Source organism: Hippopotamus amphibius, chromosome X (assembly GCF_030028045.1).
Source record: "Hippopotamus amphibius kiboko isolate mHipAmp2 chromosome X, mHipAmp2.hap2, whole genome shotgun sequence".
NCBI classification, from domain to species: Eukaryota; Metazoa; Chordata; class Mammalia; order Artiodactyla; family Hippopotamidae; genus Hippopotamus; species Hippopotamus amphibius.
In genome coordinates this window covers 120,131,781-120,154,453 of record NC_080203.1, presented here as the reverse complement: position 1 = coordinate 120,154,453, position 22,673 = coordinate 120,131,781, and the positions used below count along the sequence as shown (strand labels likewise).

The 22,673-nt window shown below is 47.0% G+C and overlaps 1 protein-coding gene across 3 annotated transcripts in view; it reads right to left on the bottom strand.

The window, feature by feature from the left end:
- Positions 1 to 688: 688 nt before the first annotated feature.
- Positions 689 to 22,673, bottom strand: part of SH3KBP1 (SH3 domain containing kinase binding protein 1) — a 333,408-nt gene continuing 311,423 nt past the window's right edge. For all 3 annotated transcript variants that reach the window (XM_057718401.1, XM_057718402.1, XM_057718403.1), the window contains 5 exons: positions 14,447 to 14,556; positions 10,688 to 10,816; positions 6,294 to 6,562; positions 2,744 to 2,807; positions 689 to 1,733 (listed from right to left, as the gene is read on the bottom strand). In XM_057718401.1, coding sequence (XP_057574384.1) covers positions 1,692 to 1,733; positions 2,744 to 2,807; positions 6,294 to 6,562; positions 10,688 to 10,816; positions 14,447 to 14,556 — 614 coding nt within the window. In that variant the 3' untranslated portion in view covers positions 689 to 1,691. The remainder of the gene's footprint in view (positions 1,734 to 2,743; positions 2,808 to 6,293; positions 6,563 to 10,687; positions 10,817 to 14,446; positions 14,557 to 22,673) is intronic.

Sequence of the window (22,673 nt, the reverse complement as noted above, 5' to 3'; positions counted from 1 at the left end):
GCCCTCACCCTGGAACCGCACCTGGAAGACCAGGGTGTCCGGGGCTCTGTGAATACTCTGGAGGAAACAGTGGCCTCCAGCAACTAGGTTGGGTATGTAGGTAAGGGAAGGCGGGGGAAGGGAGAGAGGAAGAGAGAAGAAGAGACATTTATTTGTAATACTTCCAATGATCAGGAACGTGTGATTTTTTTTTTTTGCATCATTCCTTCGCTGCTATCAATTCTCATTCTTTGTGGTTGTGCAAATCTACTCATGTTTAGTAGTTTCACTCTAAAACTCAGGAAATGGACAAAGCAGCTTTTTAGAAACACATACAGTATCTTCAGGGGCCATGAAGGGACCACCCCCCCACCCCCCAATCCCCAAACAATCTTGCAATACAGTATGCTCCCCTTATTTTCAGCTAAGGATGAGAAAACAGTTACATAGTCTAAGGCTGAACTCTTCATTGGCTACAAAGATAAAGCGGACAAGCAAATACCAGTTTCCTCCGGTCGAGTAGGAAAAAGCAGTTCCATAAATGCAAGAGATCCAATGGCTACACTTCAACAAGTGCCTCCCCCCTTTCTCTTGGACCTGAGGAAAGGGCTACAAGAGAGCAAGGCAAATGACATCATGTGAGTACAGTTTCAACAACAGCACACACGGAGAACCCAGTGCAGGAAATAATACAACTTCCCCCCCCTTTGTTTTCATTTGCATTTTACTTTTATTTATTTTTGCTTTAATAATGCATATTCTGTTCACTCAAAAGGTGCAAAGGACAGGAAGCAGGGGTTTAACTTGGCTGATGAAAAATCAAGCAGGGGTGACATTTCTAGTTCATGAACAACCTAAAACTAGGAGAACTTAAAAGTCACAGCTGGTACCAAAGAGCACGCCCAACTTCACAGCTGTCTCCTCTTAGGACCTTTGGTTAGGCGAGAGAAGCTTTGAAGACAGTGGCCTCTAGTGGACTTGGATAAGTGGCTAAACAAAAATGTGTGTGTGTTTTTTAAATCATGGTAGCTGCATCACAAAAGCTCCAATCAAGAGGGTGGTAAAAAGAAGGCACAGATCATTGCAAATACCAGATTTTCTCTTTCTCGTTTTGTAAATATACCATCATATATAAGCTAAAATTTATCTTAGGGTGGTGGGGTTTGCTGGCAGGAGAAGGGACAGGTTGGACCTAAAATTGCATATGTAATAGGCTCCTTGAGGGGGACACAGAGCGAGGCAGCATTCCGCCTAAAGCAAAAGAATGGGATGCTCGCTCCAGACTATGTGTAATACAAACACGGGGGGAATCTGTGGCAAAACACGATTTAAAAAAATCATAAAATTATAAAGCTTGTAAACGAAGAATCTAAAATTACATTTTATTAATGGAAAATATCATCAAAATAGTACCACTATGGACTAAACTGCCTGAGTTTTCGTTTCACGTGAGATCTCATAGTAAAAAAGCCTTTAGCACAATTTGCTCTGTTTAAGTCACAACCAGTGCCAGACCCAGGACTATACCATGGGGAAGAGTCTCCTCTTGGATGGAATTTGTGTTGTGCTATCAAGACTTTTGTGCTAATCTTTCAAACAGGGACATGTTGAGGCAAACCTTTAATCTTTTGGCACAAGGTTATTTTGGCTGGGGCGGAAAATGTGAGTCTTAGACTCGGGATGAATAATGTGACATTTCATTTATCAAGTATTCATTTTGATTGAAGAGCTTTCTTTATGTCATTAACTTCCATCTATAAAGGAAAAACAAGAGCCGAACAAAACCACGAATTAGCTGGTTGGATCAAAGCTTGCAAAGATAAGCAACCTGGTTGATTGAAAGAAAATAATCAACCTGACAATCTGAAAGGTAAAATGGGTGAAATGACATCTGAATGAGGAGTTGATCACGATGCCAGAAATGACATAAACCTAAAGAATAGGCACACCGACGCAAAGTGCTAGGAAAGGGTGGATGTTTGAATTCTCAGGCTGCCAGTATCCAAAATTTGTCAAAAGCAACAATACAACAATAATTCCAGTTTCTTGGCTGGAGGGTGGAGCAGGTTGTCCTGACACACTGGACCACTTGGCAGGATTGGAAGGCAGCTATGGTTGGGCCCAAGGGGGTGGCTATCAGCACCCCCAAAGTGATGACAAGCAGTTACCCATCCTTCAGGCACCATAGATCCCAGTTACCACCGTGGGCACTGCCTGCATGAGAGCTGAAAGCCCACCATTTCCAGCTGCTGCACACTCTCCACCCTTCGGTAATGGCTGAGTTAGATCAGAGAGAGGCTAGATGCGGACAGAGCTCTGATGCCCTGCAGGACTGACACGACTATCAGGCAGAAGTAAAGAGATAAAGAGCAAGCGCTGAGTGTGGACAGCCGTGGTCCTTGGAGTCCGAATGGCCACATGACAGAAGCGCCAACAGTGTCTCCCCAGTGCCACGCCCTCTGGCAGTTATGACAATGAGGCCTCGGGAAACTGGGGGGAGCTTTTCACGGAGGAGATGTTTCAGATAAATTCCAAATGAGAAACCCAACTGGGGACACATTTGCTAATGCCTCCCTTCCCCAAGACTTCCTGGATCCCAGGACAGGATGGGAAGAGAGGCTATATAATTCTAAGAAAATTGTCACAGGAAGCATATCTAAATTGGTAGAGAAGTAACTATAATTTATTTTCAAAATAAAGCCCTGGCTCTGCTCCCACCCCCAACTGAGCCTCTCATGAGGCAACAGGACCCAAAGGGACCCACCTGCAACCGAAGCCGGATTTTCTTCTCTTCATCCAACTCTGACAGTAACTGCTTAATCTCTCGTCTGGAAAGCAAATGGCAATAAAATTAAACAAAAGCCCAGACTTCCCCACAAGAGATAAGAAGTCTCTTATCACTACAAAATCCACCTGATCTTTTTACAAAGAAAATGTGGACACAACATTACATTATATTTTCTTTGCACGGCTATTGCTTAAAGCCTGTTGCAGACAGAAAGGCCGTTATTTCTGGGCTCCCCAAATATGTAGCCATCAACTAGCAGGTCTGAAACGACCTTGGAAATCCCTTAGTGCAAGCTTCTCCTGAAAGAAAAAGATGGGGAAACTGAGGCCCAGAGAGGTGGCCTGACTTGCCCAATGACTAGACTCTAGGTATCCAGGCTCATATTCGGTCATCTTCCCTCTAACTAGTCCTTTGTTACATAATCACTGCTCTTTACATGTACTTACATAATAATATTCATTGCAGACGTTTTTACCACTCCATATATATTTCCTTTATTGTCACAGAGTTTTAAATTGCTAACAGGTTAGTGGTGTGTTTTCAGAGATTCTCACAAAATCCTACAAATAAGACCCAAACACTTGGAAGTAAAAGAGCTGAACTAATGATATGGTAATCATGTCATAGAGAAAGTAGACACGAGTTAGAACACACAGCCTGGTGCCCTTCCCAGCATTAAATAATGAAGTAGAACAAAACTAATCATCTTGCAAACTCGGGCTCTATACTTAGGACACTGTAATCTTCCTAACTCTGTCAGAGTGCTATACTCCATTTTAGGGTATCAGACACTCCATTTTACACATGCATTTGTACAAATTGGACTGGAAAAATCAAAAAACAAAGACCACAGAACCAGCACAATAAACAAGGTGGAAGTTATATAGCATTTGCTCACTTCAAACAAGCACCATGATGGTCCCTGAACTTGGGCCAGTGTCCCAGCACTGCTGTCGACACGTTGGGTTCTCTGACGTTAACCAGCTGTGCTTTGTTCCTGTATTTATTCAAGCACACACTATGTACCACTATCTCAGTGGGCACTACTTAGGGCTTAGGAGAGAAGTAGAAGATGGGACCCTAAACACATGGCATGACTCTAGGAAGACTATGGCAGGCAAAGCCTGGAGCGGTCCAGGTGGGGGAGTTAGTTGGAAAGGGAAGTGCGAAGAAAGTCACTGAGTCTTGAACTAGTAAAAAAAGGGTACGTGTCTACCAGGAGGGAGGAAGATGGGGGAGTTGATGGAGAAAAGCCAGGACAGAAGCAGGGAGGTGAGAACCACACGTTTGGGGATGAGGGGATTTGGCACAGACTTGAGCTGAAGGCTGAAAGGAAAATGACACCAAGAGCTAATGGGGGAGACTGGTGAGGATCCAGTGCTCCTGGGCATGAAGGCCAGGCTGAGGAAGCCTGTGAAGGGCAGGCCTTGGAGAGGGGCCTTCGTGACATTTGATTCAAGAAGATGCTGGCTGGGCAAGCACAGCTCCAGCCAACTATGCCCGGGCTTCACAGTGGAGAGAGGAACGTCGGGTGGAGCAGCCCCAAGGCACTGGCAATTCTGCGCTCAAGACTCAGGCACAGGCCATTTCAGATGCATAGGAAAGTTCCAGGCACTTCTCAGAGGGAGGGCCTCAAGGGACAAAGCCCTGGATCCAGGAATGTCTGACCCATCTTGTTCAGAAGGCCAAGAACCAGTGCTCTGGGATGTACTGGGCTGTGCAGTTGCTGTCTAGGCAGGGGACACCTGTCGCCTGGACATGGATGGGGCCTTTAGGTACCCAAAGCTATAGCATGCAGGGTCAGGTAGGAGCTGGGGACTTGGAGGAATTAGGAGCACCCTGGCTGGCACCTCGAGACCCACTGTGATCCCATCCTGTGGTTCTGCATATTTATCTGATGAGCCCCTTCCAAGCAGGGGGTGAGTCCAAGAGGCCCCCCCTTCATATGACACCTCCAGCCTGAGTGGAGCAGAAACGGAATAGTGCCACAGTGCTCCAAGGTGAGTTCCACAGAAGCCTTGTCCTAGAATGCTCTAGGGAGAAAAAGGACTCTGTGGATTAAGTACATTTGGGAAACACTGCATATGTTATCCGTCATCTTCCCATGCGCAGCGAAGGCTCTGAGCAGCCCTTCAGAGAAGAAACTGACTCTGTTTAACCCACTTATTCCCCAAAGTATAGAAGAAAACACTTCAGGGCCCTCCAGCCCTGTCAGTGGCAGCAGGTGCCAGGGTTTCTGCCAGCGGCAGGTGTCCTCCTGAGGGTATGACTGCGAGACTGTGGCCCCGTCGGCCACCACCACGCCGGGCACCTCCCGATCCGGGTGGCCAGGCACCAGGAATGCGCTGACCTGCCGGGCCGCTCTGTGTGCCCATGAACCCGCCCATGCTGTTCCTTCTGCTGGGGTGCTCTGCTCTTCGCAACGCTAGGTTGGCTTTCGAAATCCTACTCAGGAAACACCTCCTTGAGATGCCTCTCCCTTTCGTTCAAGAAAGAGCTAACAGATCCCTAAACTCTCTGTGCCTCTGTTTATTCAGATAAGTGCCTCCCAACTTCCAATCCTTTTACCACTTTCTGTCACTGCACACAGCATCCTGGGTGATACGTGTGTGATATTTATTTTGGCTTGCAGGTCCCTCTCCCCATCTAAGTGCTCCTGAGGATCAGAGACGCACAGCTCATGTGTGCAGGCATGCACGGAGGCAGCCTGAGTCTCATGGTGAGAACATCTTGCTGAGTGTTCAAGCCTCAGGTTTAAAGAGTCCCTGCATCTTTTTCGTACACTGTGCCCCAAAATGCAAGCCAGTTCCTCCGTGGGGCAGCTCACTGAAGAAACTGCAATTTTTCTGATGCTAGAAGAAAAGCTGGCTGTTGGGATTATTAAGAGGTGGTATGGGGACTTCCCTGGTGGCGCAGTGGTAAAGAATCTGCCTTCCAATGCAGGGGACACAAGTTCAATTCCTGGTCCAGGAAGATCCCACATGCCCTGGAGCAGCTAAGCCTGTGCACCACAACTACTGACCCCGAGTGCTGCAACTACTGAAGCCCGTGTGCCTATAGCCGTGCTCCACAACAAGAGAAGCCACCACAATGAGAAGCCCGCGCACCGCCATGAAGAGTAGCCCCCGCTCGCCACAACTAGAGAGAGCCCGCGTGCCGCAGTGAAGACCAAACACAGCCAAAAAAAAAAAAAAGGTATGTGTGCGCATACCGTGTCTACTGGGGATTTAAAGATCTTTGTTTTTCGCAGCCTGCTGAGCACTTCAGCCCCTATAGCTGACTCCTCCCCACACGCCCCACCGCCAGCCTGTGCCCTTCCTGCATGCAGCTGGCCCAGTTTACATGTGGAGCTAAGCTAAATGAAGCCCCTCTGGTTCACACAGTGACTCTCACCCCTGCTGCCACCAGCCCCGGGGAGGCTGGCCCATCCTAGGGGAGAGGCTGGGAGCTGGGCTGGCAGAACCGAGACCTGACCTGGAGGAAAGCAACCCGGGAGGCAGTTAAAGAAGGGGCCGCAGACACTCACTTCTGCTGGTCCTTCATGGTCTCGATGATGCTCCTCAGCTCCCGGACCTGCGTCCTCAGCTCCTCTACGGCCGCCTGGCTGCTGGCCACAGGCTCCATCTTTGGTTTTCCTTCCGTGCCGAACAGAGACGGGGAGTTGGCTCTGTGTCCAACTGTTCCCAAAGAGGACGACAGGGGGGAGGATGCTGCTGAGGACAGAGGGGCCAGCCCACCGCCGCCCGCAGCCATGGTCCCTGGCTTGGGCGGCAGGGAGGCTTTGTTGTCGGACACCTGTGATGAGGGAGGACAGAGAGGATTCAGGCTGGGGATTCGTGTGCTGCACCTCCCCGTCCTCTACATCACTGTCCCCGCAGCCCTCCATACACTCCACTCACTCGTTCCTTCATCCACAATCCCTTAAGGGCTTACTTGGTGCAGGCATCCACTTATGTATTTTAAATTTGACCACCTTTCTGAACTGGTAGTTCCTAACTGGTTTAATGTATACATCTAGAGGCCCACGTACCCACTAGGCTCTGCAAACTCTGAGCAAAACATTTTCTTGGGTCTTAAGGAGCTTAGAACCCAGTGAGGTGCAGACAGACAGACCAACCAACGCACTGCAGATGAGGGGAAGCGTGCATGCAGGGAAGGAAGCACAGAGAGCCGCAGAAGAGTATACATAATACACACGCAGGATACACAGAAAGGGCCCAGTGGCCCAGAGGGAGGCCGTCAGGAAGGAGCCGACAGCCTCATCCCGGAGGAGGAGGACCAGGAGGTGGTCAGAAAAGAGGAAGCGGCTCGGGGTTTGGGGGGAGTTCTAGAGGAAGGAACGTGCTAGGCAAAGGCCTGGAGACTGGAGGGAGAGTGAACTGCATTCACGGGAAGCTAGAATGTCAGGGGGGCGAGAGAGAGGTAGGGTGCACGCAGGGGACTTGCAGAAAGGGTTAAAGAGATTGCCTGCCAAGCTAAAGATCACTGTGGCTGCAGAAGAGCTGAAGGGCTGGAGGGTCTGGAGGTCTAGCTAAAAATGGTGAGGGTTTGACTCAGGCAGTGGCCAAGAGGATACAGAGAAGGCAGCTTTGAGAGATGCGGCAATGGCAGGCTCATCCAACCAAGAGATGCAGTCCTCACCCTCCCGGAGCAGACAGCCCAAGACCAGGAGGATGTGGTCCTGGACAGGCCATAGTGGGAGAGAAGGAAATAGAGATCAAGGGCCATAAGTGGGGATGGAGGAAGGAGGCATTAAGATTGACCCTTTCATGGGAGGAAGAACAGGCTGAAGGCCCAAATGACAATCTCGGTTTCGGACATATTGAATCTTAGGAGCCTGAAGCGGGAGGGCCAATGGGCAGAGGCAATGACTGAAAAAGTGAGTTGGGCCAGAGAAATCGCCAGAGGAAGTGCAAGCCATGGGGGTGGACAACACAGAAGGAGAAGAGGCCCCAGAATGAAGAGGTGGAGAGAGAGAGGAGAGCCCTTGGGGACTGGGACAGAGTGGTGAGAGAGGGGATGGAGCCAGACCAGAAGAGGGCCTGGGTCATGGAAGTTCCCTGCAGGAGTTTCCAGACAGTGCTGAGAGGAAAACTGGGGGGAACCCATTTGGTGGAGCCAAGGAAGACTGAAATCTAATCGAGGTAGGTTAGCGCCTGCCTGGGAGGTGGGGGGGCGTGGCCTGCAAGTTTAGAACTCTCTTTCCAAACATCTGGCTGAGGAAGGAAGATGGGAGAAAGAGAGAGAGGGTTCGTGAAGAAGCCTCAGGAGAAGACAGGGTCAAGGAAGGGTTTTGTTTTCTTTCAAAGATGGGGGAAGACCCTGAGCTGGAAGATATCTTGAGGGTAAGAGCCAAGGCTGAAGATGGAGGAGACAAGCGGGGAGGCCTGATGGAGAAGTGTCCTGAGGGGGCCAGGAGGGCACAGAGAGTGTGAGAGTCACGGGTGGGAGGGAAGAGGGGCACGTGGCAGGCCTGGGGAGGCATCGGCAGCAAGGGAAGGTGAGATCATAGGGGGAGGGCAGGTAGTAGACAGGATGTTGGGAGGTGAAGGGGGAAGCGGAGGAAGCTGAGGCGGCTGGTGAGGCTGGGGAACACAGCCGGGACTCCCTCCAGCAGCCGGCGCCCAGGGCAGGAGCCAAGATGGGGCTGGGTTGGCACAGTGAGGAGGCAGAGTCTGGATTCGGGCTGTGCTACAGGGAGAAACTGGGCAGAGTCAGCCAAGAAGCAGATGGGCCATCGTTCCCAGCCTTTCTGCTCGCCTTTTCTCTGCCAAGTTATCATTGAGGAAAATCGCTTTCTGCTGCCAGGGAGAGTGATCCACCATCCTGTGCTTATTGTTAGTAGGAGTCATAGTAAGAGGGGCGAGGGACTGACATTTACGGAGCACTGGTTATATGCCGGATGCTGCTGGGACAACTGACATGAGGATCCGTTGGCACACAGGCTTGACAGAGCAGGTGACTGAGGCTTAGGGATGTGGTTGAGAAATTCCCCAAGTCTCACAGCTCCTAAGCGGCAGAACTGAGATTCAATCCCCTCCCCATCAGCTGGACCCTCAAGCCTGGTACCGTGACGGTGGCTGCCCGAGTCTGAAGATACATGCTCTCCTGACCTGATTTTCCTTACTTCTTTTCTATTCCCGGGCTCATTCTTTTCCCCATTTCCCACCCTGCATTCTCATGCACCTCCCTCAACCCACCGATGTCCTCACACTGACTGACTTCCAGGCACTTCTTGAATCAATGCTTCTCTTTGCGTTTCCTACGCTACTCGCTCTCCCAGCCCATTTCAGCTACCAAGTGCTGGTTATAAACCCTCGCAGAGTGCAGGCCACCAAATGTCCTGATCAAATTTGTTCAAGTGGAATTTCCAGAAGCAATAAACAACAAGACATGACAACTCCAGGCAAGTGAAACAGGCTAATAAGACAGAACAAGAGCAACTCAGAAACGTGAAGAGCCACTGCCCACCAGTAGATGTCACTATAGAGACACCCTAGGGATGTCGAAGAGCCGGCAACTATAGGCATTCCTACGGTCACCAGAAAAAACGGATCTAAATCCAATTTCTGCAAATGGAACCCTTTTATGAAGGAAGACTGCTTCAGTTTTGTGAATAATTACAATCGATCTGTTTTACAGGATCATATTTTTGCTGACTATATCAGATTTTTAAGAAAATCTATACATGTAAATTCTTAAATCTATGAGAAGGAAAATTCCACATCACCTTTGATTTCTTTGTGCTAATTCTTGCTTCAAGTGCCTTAAAAATGACTTCTGTTTTCTGCTTTTAGACAGAAAGCGGTTGCTAATGTTTACAGAAAATAACTCTAATTGACTGGGTTCTTAGCACAAGAAAATGGAATTTTAAAATCTTACTTCACAATCACAGGATGAACAGAACTTGTACAGGGTACCCTTCAGAAGCCACATGCAGTTGCTAAACAATGTGTTCTTTGTTCCTCACAAGTCAATAATAAAAGAGCTATACCATCCCCTGGGAGTGCAATGAAATTAAAATGTTTTTAAACATTAAAGTGACTATAAATTTATCCTAATAAATGAATCCAAATGAGTTTTTCTTTAACAAACCTCATTAGTTATTCAAATTCATGAACTGCCAACCATAATTTGTGATACCACCAGTTTTGAACATAAAAGTCACAATCTGTGGGCAGAGGCCACAGCATTTAATATATTTAATGTAGTCTTTCTAGATACCTCTAGGTTTTTAAAGTTGTTTTGGTTGTTGTGATGGTGGCGGTGGTGGTGGTGTGCAAGGGTGTGTGTGTGTGTGTGTGTGTGTGTGTGTTTGAAGGTATGAAGAGGAGATCAAGCCACAGGAGAAAATATGGGATTCTGGCCAGTTTTGGAGACTGTAACATTCCTTGGGAATTTTGATGACCGAAGTAATCACTGTCTCTAAAGAATGACGAAAACTTGTGTTGTCTGTTGCAATGGACTGAATGTGTCCTTCCAGTATTCATACAAGAAAATCCTAACCCCCATTGTGGTGGTACTGGGAAATGGGACTTTAGAAAGGTGATTAGGTCATGAGGGTGGAGCTCTCATGAATGGGGTTAGTGCCCTTCTAAGAGGGACCCCAGAGAGCTCTCTCACCCTCTTTGCTCCATGTGAGGATACAATGAGAAGCTGGCAATTTACAACCTGGAAGAAATCCCTCACCAGAACCTGACCATGCTGGCACCCTGATTGTGGGTGTGCAGCCTCCAGAAATGTGAGAAATAAATTTCTGTTGTTTTTAAGGCACCCGATCTATGGCACTTTGTTTTAGCAGCCCCACATGACTAAGACGTGTGTTTATCTTTCTTTGGTTTATAACTCATCATCAGAGCATCCACGAAAAGGCAGGGATCCCATGCTGTCGGGATACCCTTGCCACGGCTGGCCACTCACTTGGGATATGGTAACAGTCTTTGAAGTTTTCTTTGACGCGTCCACTCCTCTGTGTGCAAGAGAAACGTGTTCTTCTTTATCTTCTTCGGGACTTGGGGAGTCAAAGATATCAGGGCTTGAAAGGGAAGACTGGATAAAGCCAAAAGAAAATGCTTTTGTCAGAATTACACCTTGGCTGACATAGCCTTTGTTAACATAATGCAGAGTGCTTTTCAAAGCACTCGACACTTCTATTTTGTTTGTCTCCTCATTATAACCTCGAGGCAGAAAGTGTGCTATTATCTGTATGCTAGAGAGAGTGGCAGAACTGAGACTAAGATTTCCTAGACTAGGAATCTTTCTTTCTATGGGATCTTTCCACTGATGCCCGTTGGTCATTTCATCCATGCACGCATCTGTCATTCATCTTTTCCTGCTCCCTCCATCCCTTAGAGCCTTTCTCTTTTTTGTAAACATTTGCTACCATGTGCCAAGCACTCAGCTTGGTACTGAACTTAATGGTGACATGCGAGACATGGTTCCTGCTCTCACGGGGTTGAGAGTCCAGTGGGGAAGGACACACAGGTTGAGAGGAAGCTGCCTCTAGCCTGCCTCTCCTCCTTCTCCTCCTGATCCTTTTCCAGAACCACCAAATCTATTGCATAGTGAAGTGTCTGAAAGGACTTGTCTGAGAGGAAACCATTTCCGGGGGCCAGAGGTCACCAGCCCTGTGGTCCAGTGACCAGTGTTTCTGCAGCCCCCGAGAACAGCCCTGCCTGCCAGCACAGCAAGCTCACGTCTAATTTGGTGCCTACTGCTAAAACGCTGCCCTCATTGTCATGAACAATCATTATCCACCTTGGCTTCCCTCTTTGCTAAGGTTTTTTTTTACAGAATGGCAGCATCTCTTGCTAAAATATGGGGATAACACTCCTACCCTTTCTGCCTCACTGTGAAGATCAAAAAAGCTGCATGAATGTAAACCAATTCACTGGAATCACTTGGTCAAAAATGATTACTGTGCTAGAATTTCCCTATTTCAGGACAAAGCAAAGGAAAATAAGACATCCTGTGGCGAGGAATCTTTTTAAACGAAGAATCTTCCAGAGATATCTTAAGGTGAGCTCAGATCCAGCCTTACCTCTAAGCCTTCTATCCCTGTGGTGGGAAAGTGTCATATTTAGTATCACCATTTGGTGCCATTATAGAAAAATCATACTTACAAATACTGCTTGTTTTCTTCTGTTTACTTACTAAGCAATACATTTAGGGAATTTTTAAGCAATGTTTTAAAATGAAAAGGTCTCGTTTATTAATCTTCATCTAATCTGAAAATCCAGTTACCAAGAATAACAGCCCCCCTCAACCAAGCTTTCTTTTAATCAAAGCTTAACTGCTAAACTACCTTACAACGCCTGTATCCTTTTATTTTGAGATTTTATTCAAAAAGCCAGCTTCCTCCTCCATAACCTATGATTCATGAGCTGCCAATCAAAGCTTACTCTTTGAATTCGATACACATAAACAGCTCAAGCTAGGTTGAGAGGCCCCAGGCTGGGGAGTCATGACCAATGTATTTCCACAATCATTCCCTCCAATGGCCTTTTAGGAATATGTCCATATCCGCCAATCCCATTTTGCTATGAAAAACCTACAAGTCCTAACAAGAAGAAGAGTAAACATGAATTCAGTGTACAAATCCAAATGGGGATGGATAGGAATGAAAGGACGAGAGTAAAATAATTATACTTCTTTAAAGCACAAATGTATCCTGCTGGCCCGTTATTTTTTTTATTATCAAAACAGCTAAGACATCTACATTGCCAAGCTAGAATTAGGAAAGGTTTTAAAAATGGTTCCCTCTAAAGAGAGGAATGCAAGTCCATAACCAATGCTACATGAAATCAGGCAGTGTTACAAGAAAGTACATCTTCGATACTGACATGAATATCCTACTGCTTTAAGTCCACAAATAAAATAGCTCCATATAAAATGTCAAACGTTGAGCCACTGTTGCCATAAGCTTCCTGTGGGCAGGGGCCATGCACCTCTCATTCCCAGGTGCAGCCTTGGTACCCGGCACAGAGCTGAGCCCATAGGAGATGCCCATCAATATTTGCGGAATAAGTGAATGAACAAATGTGTAACCTAAAAGTGGAGTGAAGATGGATGCCTTTACCAGGTCTCCCCCCAGTACACACAAACTCCCAGACATGGGATGTACGGACCGAGGGTGGAGTGGGGGATGGTAATTTGAATTTCTCTGTATTTGATTCTGATACCTCAAGGCCCTCTAGATCTTGAGAAGTTGGGAAGGATTTGGAGGGGAAACAAAAATGATGAAGGATTTTTAGAGAAGATATGGGAGATAGGATTAAAAATTTAAATACACAGATACTAAGAAGCAATTAAATAGGCTGTGTGTTTCTGAGGTGTTTGGGGACGGTGTGGAGAGGTGAGGGGAGAGGGGAAAGAAGGTGGTATTGACACAGTACTCTATATAAGAATGAAAAAGTAAGCCACTTTTTCAAGTCTTTCCCCCCAAAAGATGGCAATACACAGTTAGATATGTTTCCTATGAAGAGGAAAAATAGGATGACTCAAACCATACTTCCAAGCAGTGGATGTGAGAGAAGAGGTTCAAGGGAAGTGGCATTCTTTTTCTGCTAAATGATGACCCCTCAGGTAGAATCAGTAGAAAGTGTCCTGGGAAACCTGAAAAAGGTTAATTCCTTGGCATCTGGGTGAAGGTCCTAAGGCCTTAGTCCTGCATTCCCAGCAAGGACAAGGCAACGCGGTATATAAACGTGGTATATAAAGACAGATAGACAGATACATAGACAGATATATATACACATACACTGCTTGCAGAAGCATCAAGATTTTTCTATGACATTCACTGCACTGTTAATGATGAATGGGAGCAACATAAATGTCCAGTGAGAGCGCACTGGCTAGATAAACGCTCATATCCTCCCAGGCCAGAACTCTAGGCAGCCGTCCACTGTGACGTGACGGAAGGATGTGTAATGACAGGGAGAAGGTGTAGAGTGTAAGCGGGGGAAAGCAACTTCTAGAGCCGCGTGCTCTATGTGATCCCGTTTTTGAAGAAATAAAGGATATATAGCAAGAGGTTAAGAGTTCTTAGCTCTGGAGAGCAGGGTCACAGGTAACTTTCTTCTTTATGCATTTCGTGCTTCAAATTTGGTACAATAAATGTGGTACAGGTTGCTAGTAAGAAAAGGACTTATTCAAAATGACCCCCACAAAAACTTCTGTGGGTTATCTGGAGGGTTCTGACTGTTCTCTCCTGTATGAGCAGGTGCCTTATATCTTTAAAACCCATCGCCTAAAGCTCTGTGTGCAGTTCCGTGGAGGGGTGCTGAGGACAGGGCTTTGAGAGAAAAAGGCAGAGCCTTTTTAAGATAACATTCTCTTTTGTTTACAGACCAAACCCAGCCTTGCTCTCCTTTTCCACCAGAAAACATGACATTTTGTTCTTACTAATCTCATTTTGGGTTCAAACAAGAATCAGTTTGGAAGGAGAGAGAAGGAAAGTGGGACTAGGGAGTCCCCACCTTTCTGGCAGATACACAAAGAACAAAAAGAAAGAAATACTGCTTGATTCCCGAAGACTCGCAAATCACTTCTGGTCAGCAGTGCATCGCGTGACCTCCCTCTCCCAGTGTGTCGTCAGATCAGCTGCTTTCAGAAGAGTCCTTAGCTAGAGTCCCCAATCTTTCCTGCTTTCCAGCTGTTGGGAAGCGAGGAGGCACTTACGGACGTCAGGGACTGGGACGGAGGCCGCCTCCCTGTGGCTTTTGGTCTGCTTGTGGTTGGGTGACTGAGTTTCTCAGTAGATGATACCACGGAGTCAAAACCTTCTAGGTCTAAAACAAAAGTAAAAGAGATTTTTAAAAGAACATCAATAGGAGTAAGGGAAGGTTCTTATAATACACCATAAGCACCTCTTTTCCTTAATAATCATCATTTATGTCTGGATTACACTTCATCATTTATGAAGACTGTTTACATCCTTTGGTCATCCCATCAATGTGATTCGAACTGAATGAAAGAATCACTTCCTCCTCGGTTTAACAAGCTAACACAGAAGAAAGAGAAACATGATTTTTCTTTCCCCCTTCAACAGGCATATTCATACATCTTTAAAAGCTACAGAAGGAGGAGTAAAGGAGGAATCCTCTTTCTTCCACAAATCCAAGTCCATTTTGGTAGATACAACACTATTGCAGTCACAATACAATAAGCAGTTATCACAAGGTACAACATCCCTGGGCAAGTGAATGCGGGTCATTGATTCCAGAAGACGAGAGAGGGCAGCCTCCTCCTCTGGCTGTACTGCAATACTCTGACCACCACCCTACCATTAGACTCTTTACCCCCTGGAGATGGAGAGCAAGCTTCTGTTTCTCCAGATGACTCACAGAGCCCTGCACCATTCTGTTTCCAGAAGCATCATTCAATGGAGACAATATCTTCTTCAGTCATCAGTTTGCTCACTCATTCACTCCATTGTGATTGGGCAACTGCTCTGTGCCACACACAGAGCTAGATCCCGAGGCTACCCCAGTGAGCACGGCAGAAGTGAGCCTGCACTCAGAGACCTCTCATCTCTGTGACTGAAGTCTCAGATGAGTGGAGCATCTTTCAGCCAGATCGTCACTGCACCCGGCAAGTGTCCAGGAGGAAGGCCTTTGTCTTTACTTTTCCATCTCCTTTAAGAAATGATCAGGCCAGGTTGGGGGGGGGGTGTCACCTGGTTCTGCTGAGTTTTGGGGGTTTATAAATCTAGTTTAGATCTGTGTATGATGTACAAAAGGATGGCTGGCAGAAAGGGGCTAAGACTCATTATTGCCAATGAATGGAGCCATGCCATCTCTTCCTGACAGGGAGACTGTGCTTACTCGCCATGCCAGGTGCTGCCTTCCCAAACCATTCCTGTTCTCCCCCCTAACAGAGCCCCAGTTTTGTCTCAGGACAATGTGCCCAGTGAAGCATATGTGATCTAAGCCAATGATGGCAATCCTGCTCCTCTCTGCCTGCAATCAGTTTACAGGTAGCGGTGTAGCCCAATTTGGACAACTGAGAAATAAAAGGAAGTCTATTGAGAGCCTCTTGGAAAGAGATTTCCTCTCTGCCTAGAGAGGCAAGTGAGGAGAAGGCCATTTGTGTTGCTGCTTCCTCTTCCCTCCTGCCTGGGAAGCTGTTGTATAAGAATAGGATGCCTGGAGCTGTGGATGGGCTCAGTGTCCTCATAAGAAGAGAAAGAGACTAGTGCCCCCTTACCCCCTCCTCCATTTGAGGACACAGCAAGAAGACAGTGTCTGTGAACTGGGAAGAGGGCCCTCAACAGACACAGCATCTGCTGGTGCCTTGATCTTGGCCTTCACAGCCTCCAGGACTGTGGGAAATAGATGTCTGTTGTTTAAGTTCTGTTATGGCAGACCTGGCAGACTAAGACAGGCATGGGTTCTGAGCTAGGTTGTCTGGGTTCAACTCCCAGCTCTACCACAAGCCACCTGTATACCTGGCATGTTTCTAGCCTCTCCCTGTTACTTCTTGCAGCAGTAGTTTGCAGCCTTTTTCCTGCCATTGCCCAAATGATTAACACACTCTTTTATGAACCACGAGGGAGGTGCTGTTGGAGATCTTGAGGATAGTAGAGCAGAAAAATGGAAAGGGCTTGGGCGACTGACCGCCCCAGTGAGCCACTCACCAACCCTGGGCTGACCAAGTGTCCAGACTTCTCGCCATGTGAAATGAATAACCCCCTGTTATTTCAGCTAATTTTAGTCAGATATTCTTTGTTTGCAACTGAAAGCATCTTAAATTGCCATAACTGCAAATATGCTGGCTCAGGACAGAAAAGATAAAAATGATGTATGTTTTGTTTTCCCTCCTTATTTGGGGGAGAGCTCTTTTGTTGAGGGTTTTCATAAGCGGTCTGGCCATGTGACAGCTTTATTCTATTAACGAACAGGCAGGTGTTGTCTGCAAACTACTTCCTTTAGTGGAAATATGCAAAACCAAGCACAAGTCACTGGTCAGGACAAACCATTACATTACACCTGGGATTATATTACATGACTTTATTCTGGCACCTGGTGAATGAATAATTGCTCAACATGAACTCGTCTTATCAGGGCCAAGCAACTGTAACCAAAGGTTAACTCTCTGCAGAGACAGCACAGGAAAGGTATCAGTGGTGCTCTGAGGCCAAAGCAGGAGCCAGTCTGCACCCAGCGCCACAGTGAGGCTCCTGCAAAGGGCCCCACCTCGTCAGCCAGCTCAGTGGGGCTCGGGGTGGTCCTCTCTAGAGCCCGTTCACTGGCCTGACCTTCTCAGGGACCTCCCCTTTAAAAGAATCTTATTTTTCTAAAACATTCCTCTTCAGCACCCACCCCAGGACTCGCCGCCACCAACTCCATGTTGTCTGAAATTGAAATTTCCAATTACACACTTGGATTGATGCCAAAAGCCATCATCTGACATTAACATCCCCCCAATTAATTTTTAAAAATCGCTTTTTCTCTGATTACAAAAGTAATACATGCACAAGGTATAATCTTTAAAAGCCATAGAATTGTAACAACAAAACAAAGTCAACTATAGTCTTAACACACCGAGATGAGTATTTTGGTAGATTTCCCTTTAGGCTTTTTTCTGTAAATAGATAGCCTAATTCACATTATATGTAGTATTGCATTATGCTTATTTCACTAAACATTATATGCCATGACTCTAAAAAAATCCTTCATAAATATTTTGATTGTGGTAGAATCTTCTACTTCATGGCAATTCATGATTTAGTGAATCAATCCCCTATCGTTGGGTAATCAGTTTTCAAGTCATTCCCCCTCTCTCTGTCTTTTTTTAAATTTTTTTAATTTTTAAAATTTTTTTAGGAAAAGTGCTGCACGAATATCCTCGCGTGCACTCTCCATCCGGTGAGTTTGGCGGGTTCTCCGTGAGGCTCCCCAACTGGGCCCTGGAAGAAGGGAATGAGGCCCAGGGCAGGGAGGTGTGCTGGCGGCAGGGTGAGGGTGAGGGGTGTGGAGGACATGAGGACCATGGAGGGGGCACAGGAGGCCTGGTGGGGGAGGAGCAGACACTGACCAGGTAGCCAGGAGGGGAGGAGGAGAAAGAGAAGGTCGGAAAAGGTTCCAGTAAATGAGCCAGTGCTGAGGGCCTTGGCTGGGCTCTGCCAGGAGCTGAGAGCGACCACCTAGATCATGGCTGCATCCTGGAAACTGAAGCCAGCTCAGGAGGCAAGACCGGAGCAGGCTGAAGCCACGAAAGAACAACGAAAGGCCTGCTGACTCTGGTTCTCCACCTTGGCTGCAGAGTGGAGCTGGCTGGACAATTAAAAAGAAAAGGCTCCTAGAGAAATGCAAGTCAAAGCCACAAGGAGGTATCACCTCACTCCATTCAGAATGGCCATCATCACAAAATCTGGAAACAACAAATGTTGGAGAGGGTGTGGAGAAAAGGGAACTCTCCTGCACTGTTGGTGGGAATGTAAGTTGGTACAGCCACTATGGAAAACAATTTGGAGGTTCCTTAAAAAACTACAAATAGAACTACCCTATGATCCAGTCATCCCACTCCTGGGCATATACCCAAAGAAAACCATAATCCCAAAAGAAACATGTACCATCATGTTCATTGCAGCACTCTTTACAATAGCCAGGACATGGAAGCAACCTACATGCCCATCAACAAATGAATGGATAAAGAAGATGTGGCATATATATACAATGGAATATTACTCAGCTATAAAAAGGGATGAGATGGAGCTATATGTCATGAGGTGGATAGACCTAGAGTCTGTCATACAGAGTGAAGTAAGTCAGAAAGAGAAAGACAAATATTGTATGCTAACTCACATATACGGAATCTAAAAATGGGACTGATGAACTCAGTGACAAGAACAAGGACGCAGGTGCAGAGAATGGACTGGAGAACTCGAGGTTTGGGAGGGGGCGGGGGGTGAAGGGGAAGCTGAGACGAAGCGAGAGAGTAGCACAGACATATATATACTACCAACTGTAAAATAGATAGCCAATGGGAAGTTGTTGTATAACAAAGGGTGTTCAACTCGAGGATGGAAGATGCCTTAGAGGACTGGGACGGGGAGGGTGGGGGGGACTTGAGGGAGGGTGGGGGGGGGCCGAGGGAGGGAGGGAATATGGGGATATGTGTATAAAAACAGATGATTGAACTTGGTGTACCCCCAAAAAATAATAAATAAATAAATTTAAAAAAAGAAAAGAAAAGAAAAGGCTCCTGCTTGGATCCCACCCTGGGACTGACTGGATTAGTCTGTGGCGCAATCTAGACCAAGGCAGGCTCTCCGTCTCCCCAAGTTGATTAAGGTGTTAGTTGCAGCCACGTGACCAAGCGGAGGAGAGGAGAGGGCGCTGCGGCGAGGGCCACTGGGTGAGTGCAGGTGTCCCAGGGCCCAGTGAGGCATCAGGAGTAAGGCTCCTCACAGGGTGGGTCCCCTGCTGACCTGGTGCGTGGGCGACAGAGGTGATCAAAGTGGCAACCAAAGGCTTGGGGGATCACTGGCAGCAAGCAGAAACATGGCAGCTGGAGTGAGAAGAAGGCACTCGAGGGGGCCAAGCGTACAGAGAGGGCGGGGGAGGGGAGAAGAGGCATGGATGGGATGGCCTCAGGCCCCCCTGAGGGTGGACTCAGCACACCCCCTGGTGTGCAGGGCCAGACAAGGTCGCACCCAGGAAGCTTCTGCTGGACTCCATCTGTGTTCCCTACCCACCCTCCTGGGCCCACTGAAATAATGAAGTTCCCGGGGGAGCTGAGGGTTTGACAACATGTGAGATAGTGGTCACTCCTAAATCACACTTTCGAAATGACTCAGAGGCCTGGTATCTGTGTGCTGCGCTTAGACTGGGAGCCCCGGGAGGGCGGAGAACCATCTCTGTGCTCTCAGAGTCTAGCGCCTTCCTGGGGCAAACGTGCTTGACGGTTTGTGAATGAAGGAACAAATGAACAAGCCCACGAATGAACCAACTCTCTCAAGAGAGAACTCTGATGGAAGGCGTGCCACTTACAGAGGTGGCTGCTACCGGGCTGTGAGGCGGCAGCTTCGGGGTGGAAGGCAGCCTTCTGTGCCAGGGCTACAGAGAAAGCCCGGCTGGCCCAGTTCGTTTTGCTCGCTGAGGTCTGCACGGAAAAAGCCCTGCACATGCTGAAGGCTGACCACACTCAGCGAGCACACTCAGCCAGCATCCCCACGACAGATGCCCAGAAGATCACCTCATCTCTGTCACTCAAGAGTAAGAGCAGGGTCAAGTCCTGCAGGGGAGCTGCGCTCTTAACCTCCTCATGCAGACTCAGCTACACTGAACATGCTACAGTTTGAGCTCGTAAAAAGCACTTTTGGGAAACAACAAACAAAACCAAAGTGCCAGAAAGAAAAAGATGCACCAAGGATGAGGTCACTTGCTGAAAAGGGAACCTCAGACCCTGAACTTCGACTCACTTCTGCTTTTTGACTTCGAAGGGGGAAACTCTTTAGTACTGTAACATAAATTTTCAGGGGCACAGAGTATGCTCTCATGACTGTGGTTGTGGTAGCTGAGATTAAGGCAGAATTTCCATGACTAACCCATTGTGGTGCGAAGAAAATGTCCCAATTTTCATGGTGGTTTTGAAATGAATCAGGCTGAAACTTGATATGAGCTTTCTCAGCCTAGCTAGGAATTTTTCCCCTTAATAAAACATAGTTTTAATGCCCATAAGCCAATCCAAAACTCTTGAACTGGCAAATGCTGGGTATTTTTTAAAAGTTAGTTTCATACGGATGAGAGGCCCTTGGCTGTTCTGATACTTGGAAGATGAACCCTCTACAGACACACGGGGATAATTCATGTTGGACATGGAGTCGGCTTGGAAAGGCCTTTGACTCTTCGTGGCACATGGAGTTGCCCATTTTCCATTAATTTCAGTCACGCTCTATTTAGTTCAATTAGAAAATGTGGGCTCATTTTCCATTGATGTGAGGGATGGTACCAGTGACCACAGGTGACCTAAAACACATACACTGAAAACCCAGAGGAGAAATAGTCAAAAGTCTGAGACGGGCCAGTTGTCACCAAAGGAACTGTTTATGAGCTCCTAAATGGCTCTGTTTATTTACTGTTGCTCACTGCTCTGGGCTCGAGAACAAGCCCTAGAGTGGAAGTTTCCTACATTTGAAGCCTGGCATTGTCGCTCCCTCCCAGTATGTCTGGAAACCACCACATCGCCTGCATGTCCCTGTCAAGGATCATTAAGGCTGCTGGAACTTCTTGCTTGGAACCGCTGTAATGGATTTCTCACTCCAAGTCCTGTACCACTGCACAGGCTGCTGCCAACAAGAGATGTGTAAAGTGCAGATTTGAGCATGTCCTTTCACTGCTTCAAGTCCTTCCTGAGTGCCAACGAAATCCCGGTACTTTAGCATGGCCAATATACCTCTGTCCCTCGGGTGACTTCCTCCTTTCCTCTCCCCCTCCTTTCCTCCCTTCCCCCAGGGCCATCAAAGCTTGGCTTGGCAACTAAGACCTCTTCCAAGAATCCAGACCGTACCCTAAAACTGACCTGAGTGTTCCCTAGACACCCATCACTCCAATCTCAGCCTTTAGCACCCTGAACTAACAGTCCTTGCTGACTTATCTCCTTCCCTTGCCAGCCAGGGAAGAAGACGTGGCTTTTATCTCTGTTTCCCCAGGCCTAGCATCATACCTGGCTTGCGGTGAGTGTTCAATAAATGGTTACTGAATAAATGAACAAACAACCTTTCTAGGCTTCAGTTTTCCCACAAGAAAAAAAGGAGACAGTTATCTGAGCTATCAGCTTTGCAGGGTTATTCTTTTGTTAATGAGAGATTATGTGAAAATCCTTTCAAATCACGCAGGTAGAATTTTGTTTGCAGACACCATTGATGGAGTTGTGGGATTTGGGAGCAGAGATCTAAGAGCAAGGCTAAATCTTCAAAAAAAAGAAAAAAATCCATGAACAAAATTTTTCTTTTTTTAAGATTTAAGAAGAGAAAACCCTTTCCCACAGGGCTGCACGTACCTTCTCTACAATGAAGAAGCATCTCAAGGTAGTCTGAACACGAGGAAATCTCACCCTGCATGTAAATCCTTTGACTAGTGTGGAAAATCTGTGCAGACTACAAAGATGGGCCCATTATTAGGGCTCAATTAACACCTGTGTTAGCTGAGTCACCAACTGAAAAATTCTTGTTGGAGCAATGATTAGATTCTGCAGGAAAACAAGCCCTCCAAAATGTGTATGGATATAGCAGATTCGCTGTTGCTTTTTCATTTATCAACCAGGTGTGAAGTTTTCAAGACACAAGCTGCTGGGAGTAAACAAGTTTGAGCTACTGGTCAGCCACTCTACTAGTCCATGCTTCACACATGCGTGCTCATTCAACACTCACAAAAACCCATGCCGTACAGCCTACTCTATTCCGTAAAGGGAGAGATGGAGGGTCAGAATTTAGACAACTTAGACAAGGACAGAATCAGAAAGTGGCAGGGCCCACACTCAGATTCATGATGGTGGAATTCTTTCCACTACAGCGCACTGGACAGACAGCAGGAACATCTGACCTTTCTTCTCATCCAACTGATAGTGAATTCTGAGAAGTGTTTCTACATCAAGAACAAGAAAAGATGCTAAGAAATGTAGTGTGTGTGTGTGTGTGTGTTTGTGTGTGTGAAGAAACCACTCTATGCTCTGATAACAAGCTGCCTTTGTTCTATTTTATTAAAATGTGTTTTTAAAAGGACCAAAAAGGGGGCTGGCTTCTTTAAAGAAATCTCTGGCAAGAAATGTAAGGCATTAGGCAAGTTAAGGGGGCTTCTCCCTCAATCACTTCATGTGTATTTGTATGACTATTATCACCAGAATGACACGGTTTGGTATCAATTCTATCCCAATTTTTCATTTCATAGATGTAAGTGCCAAG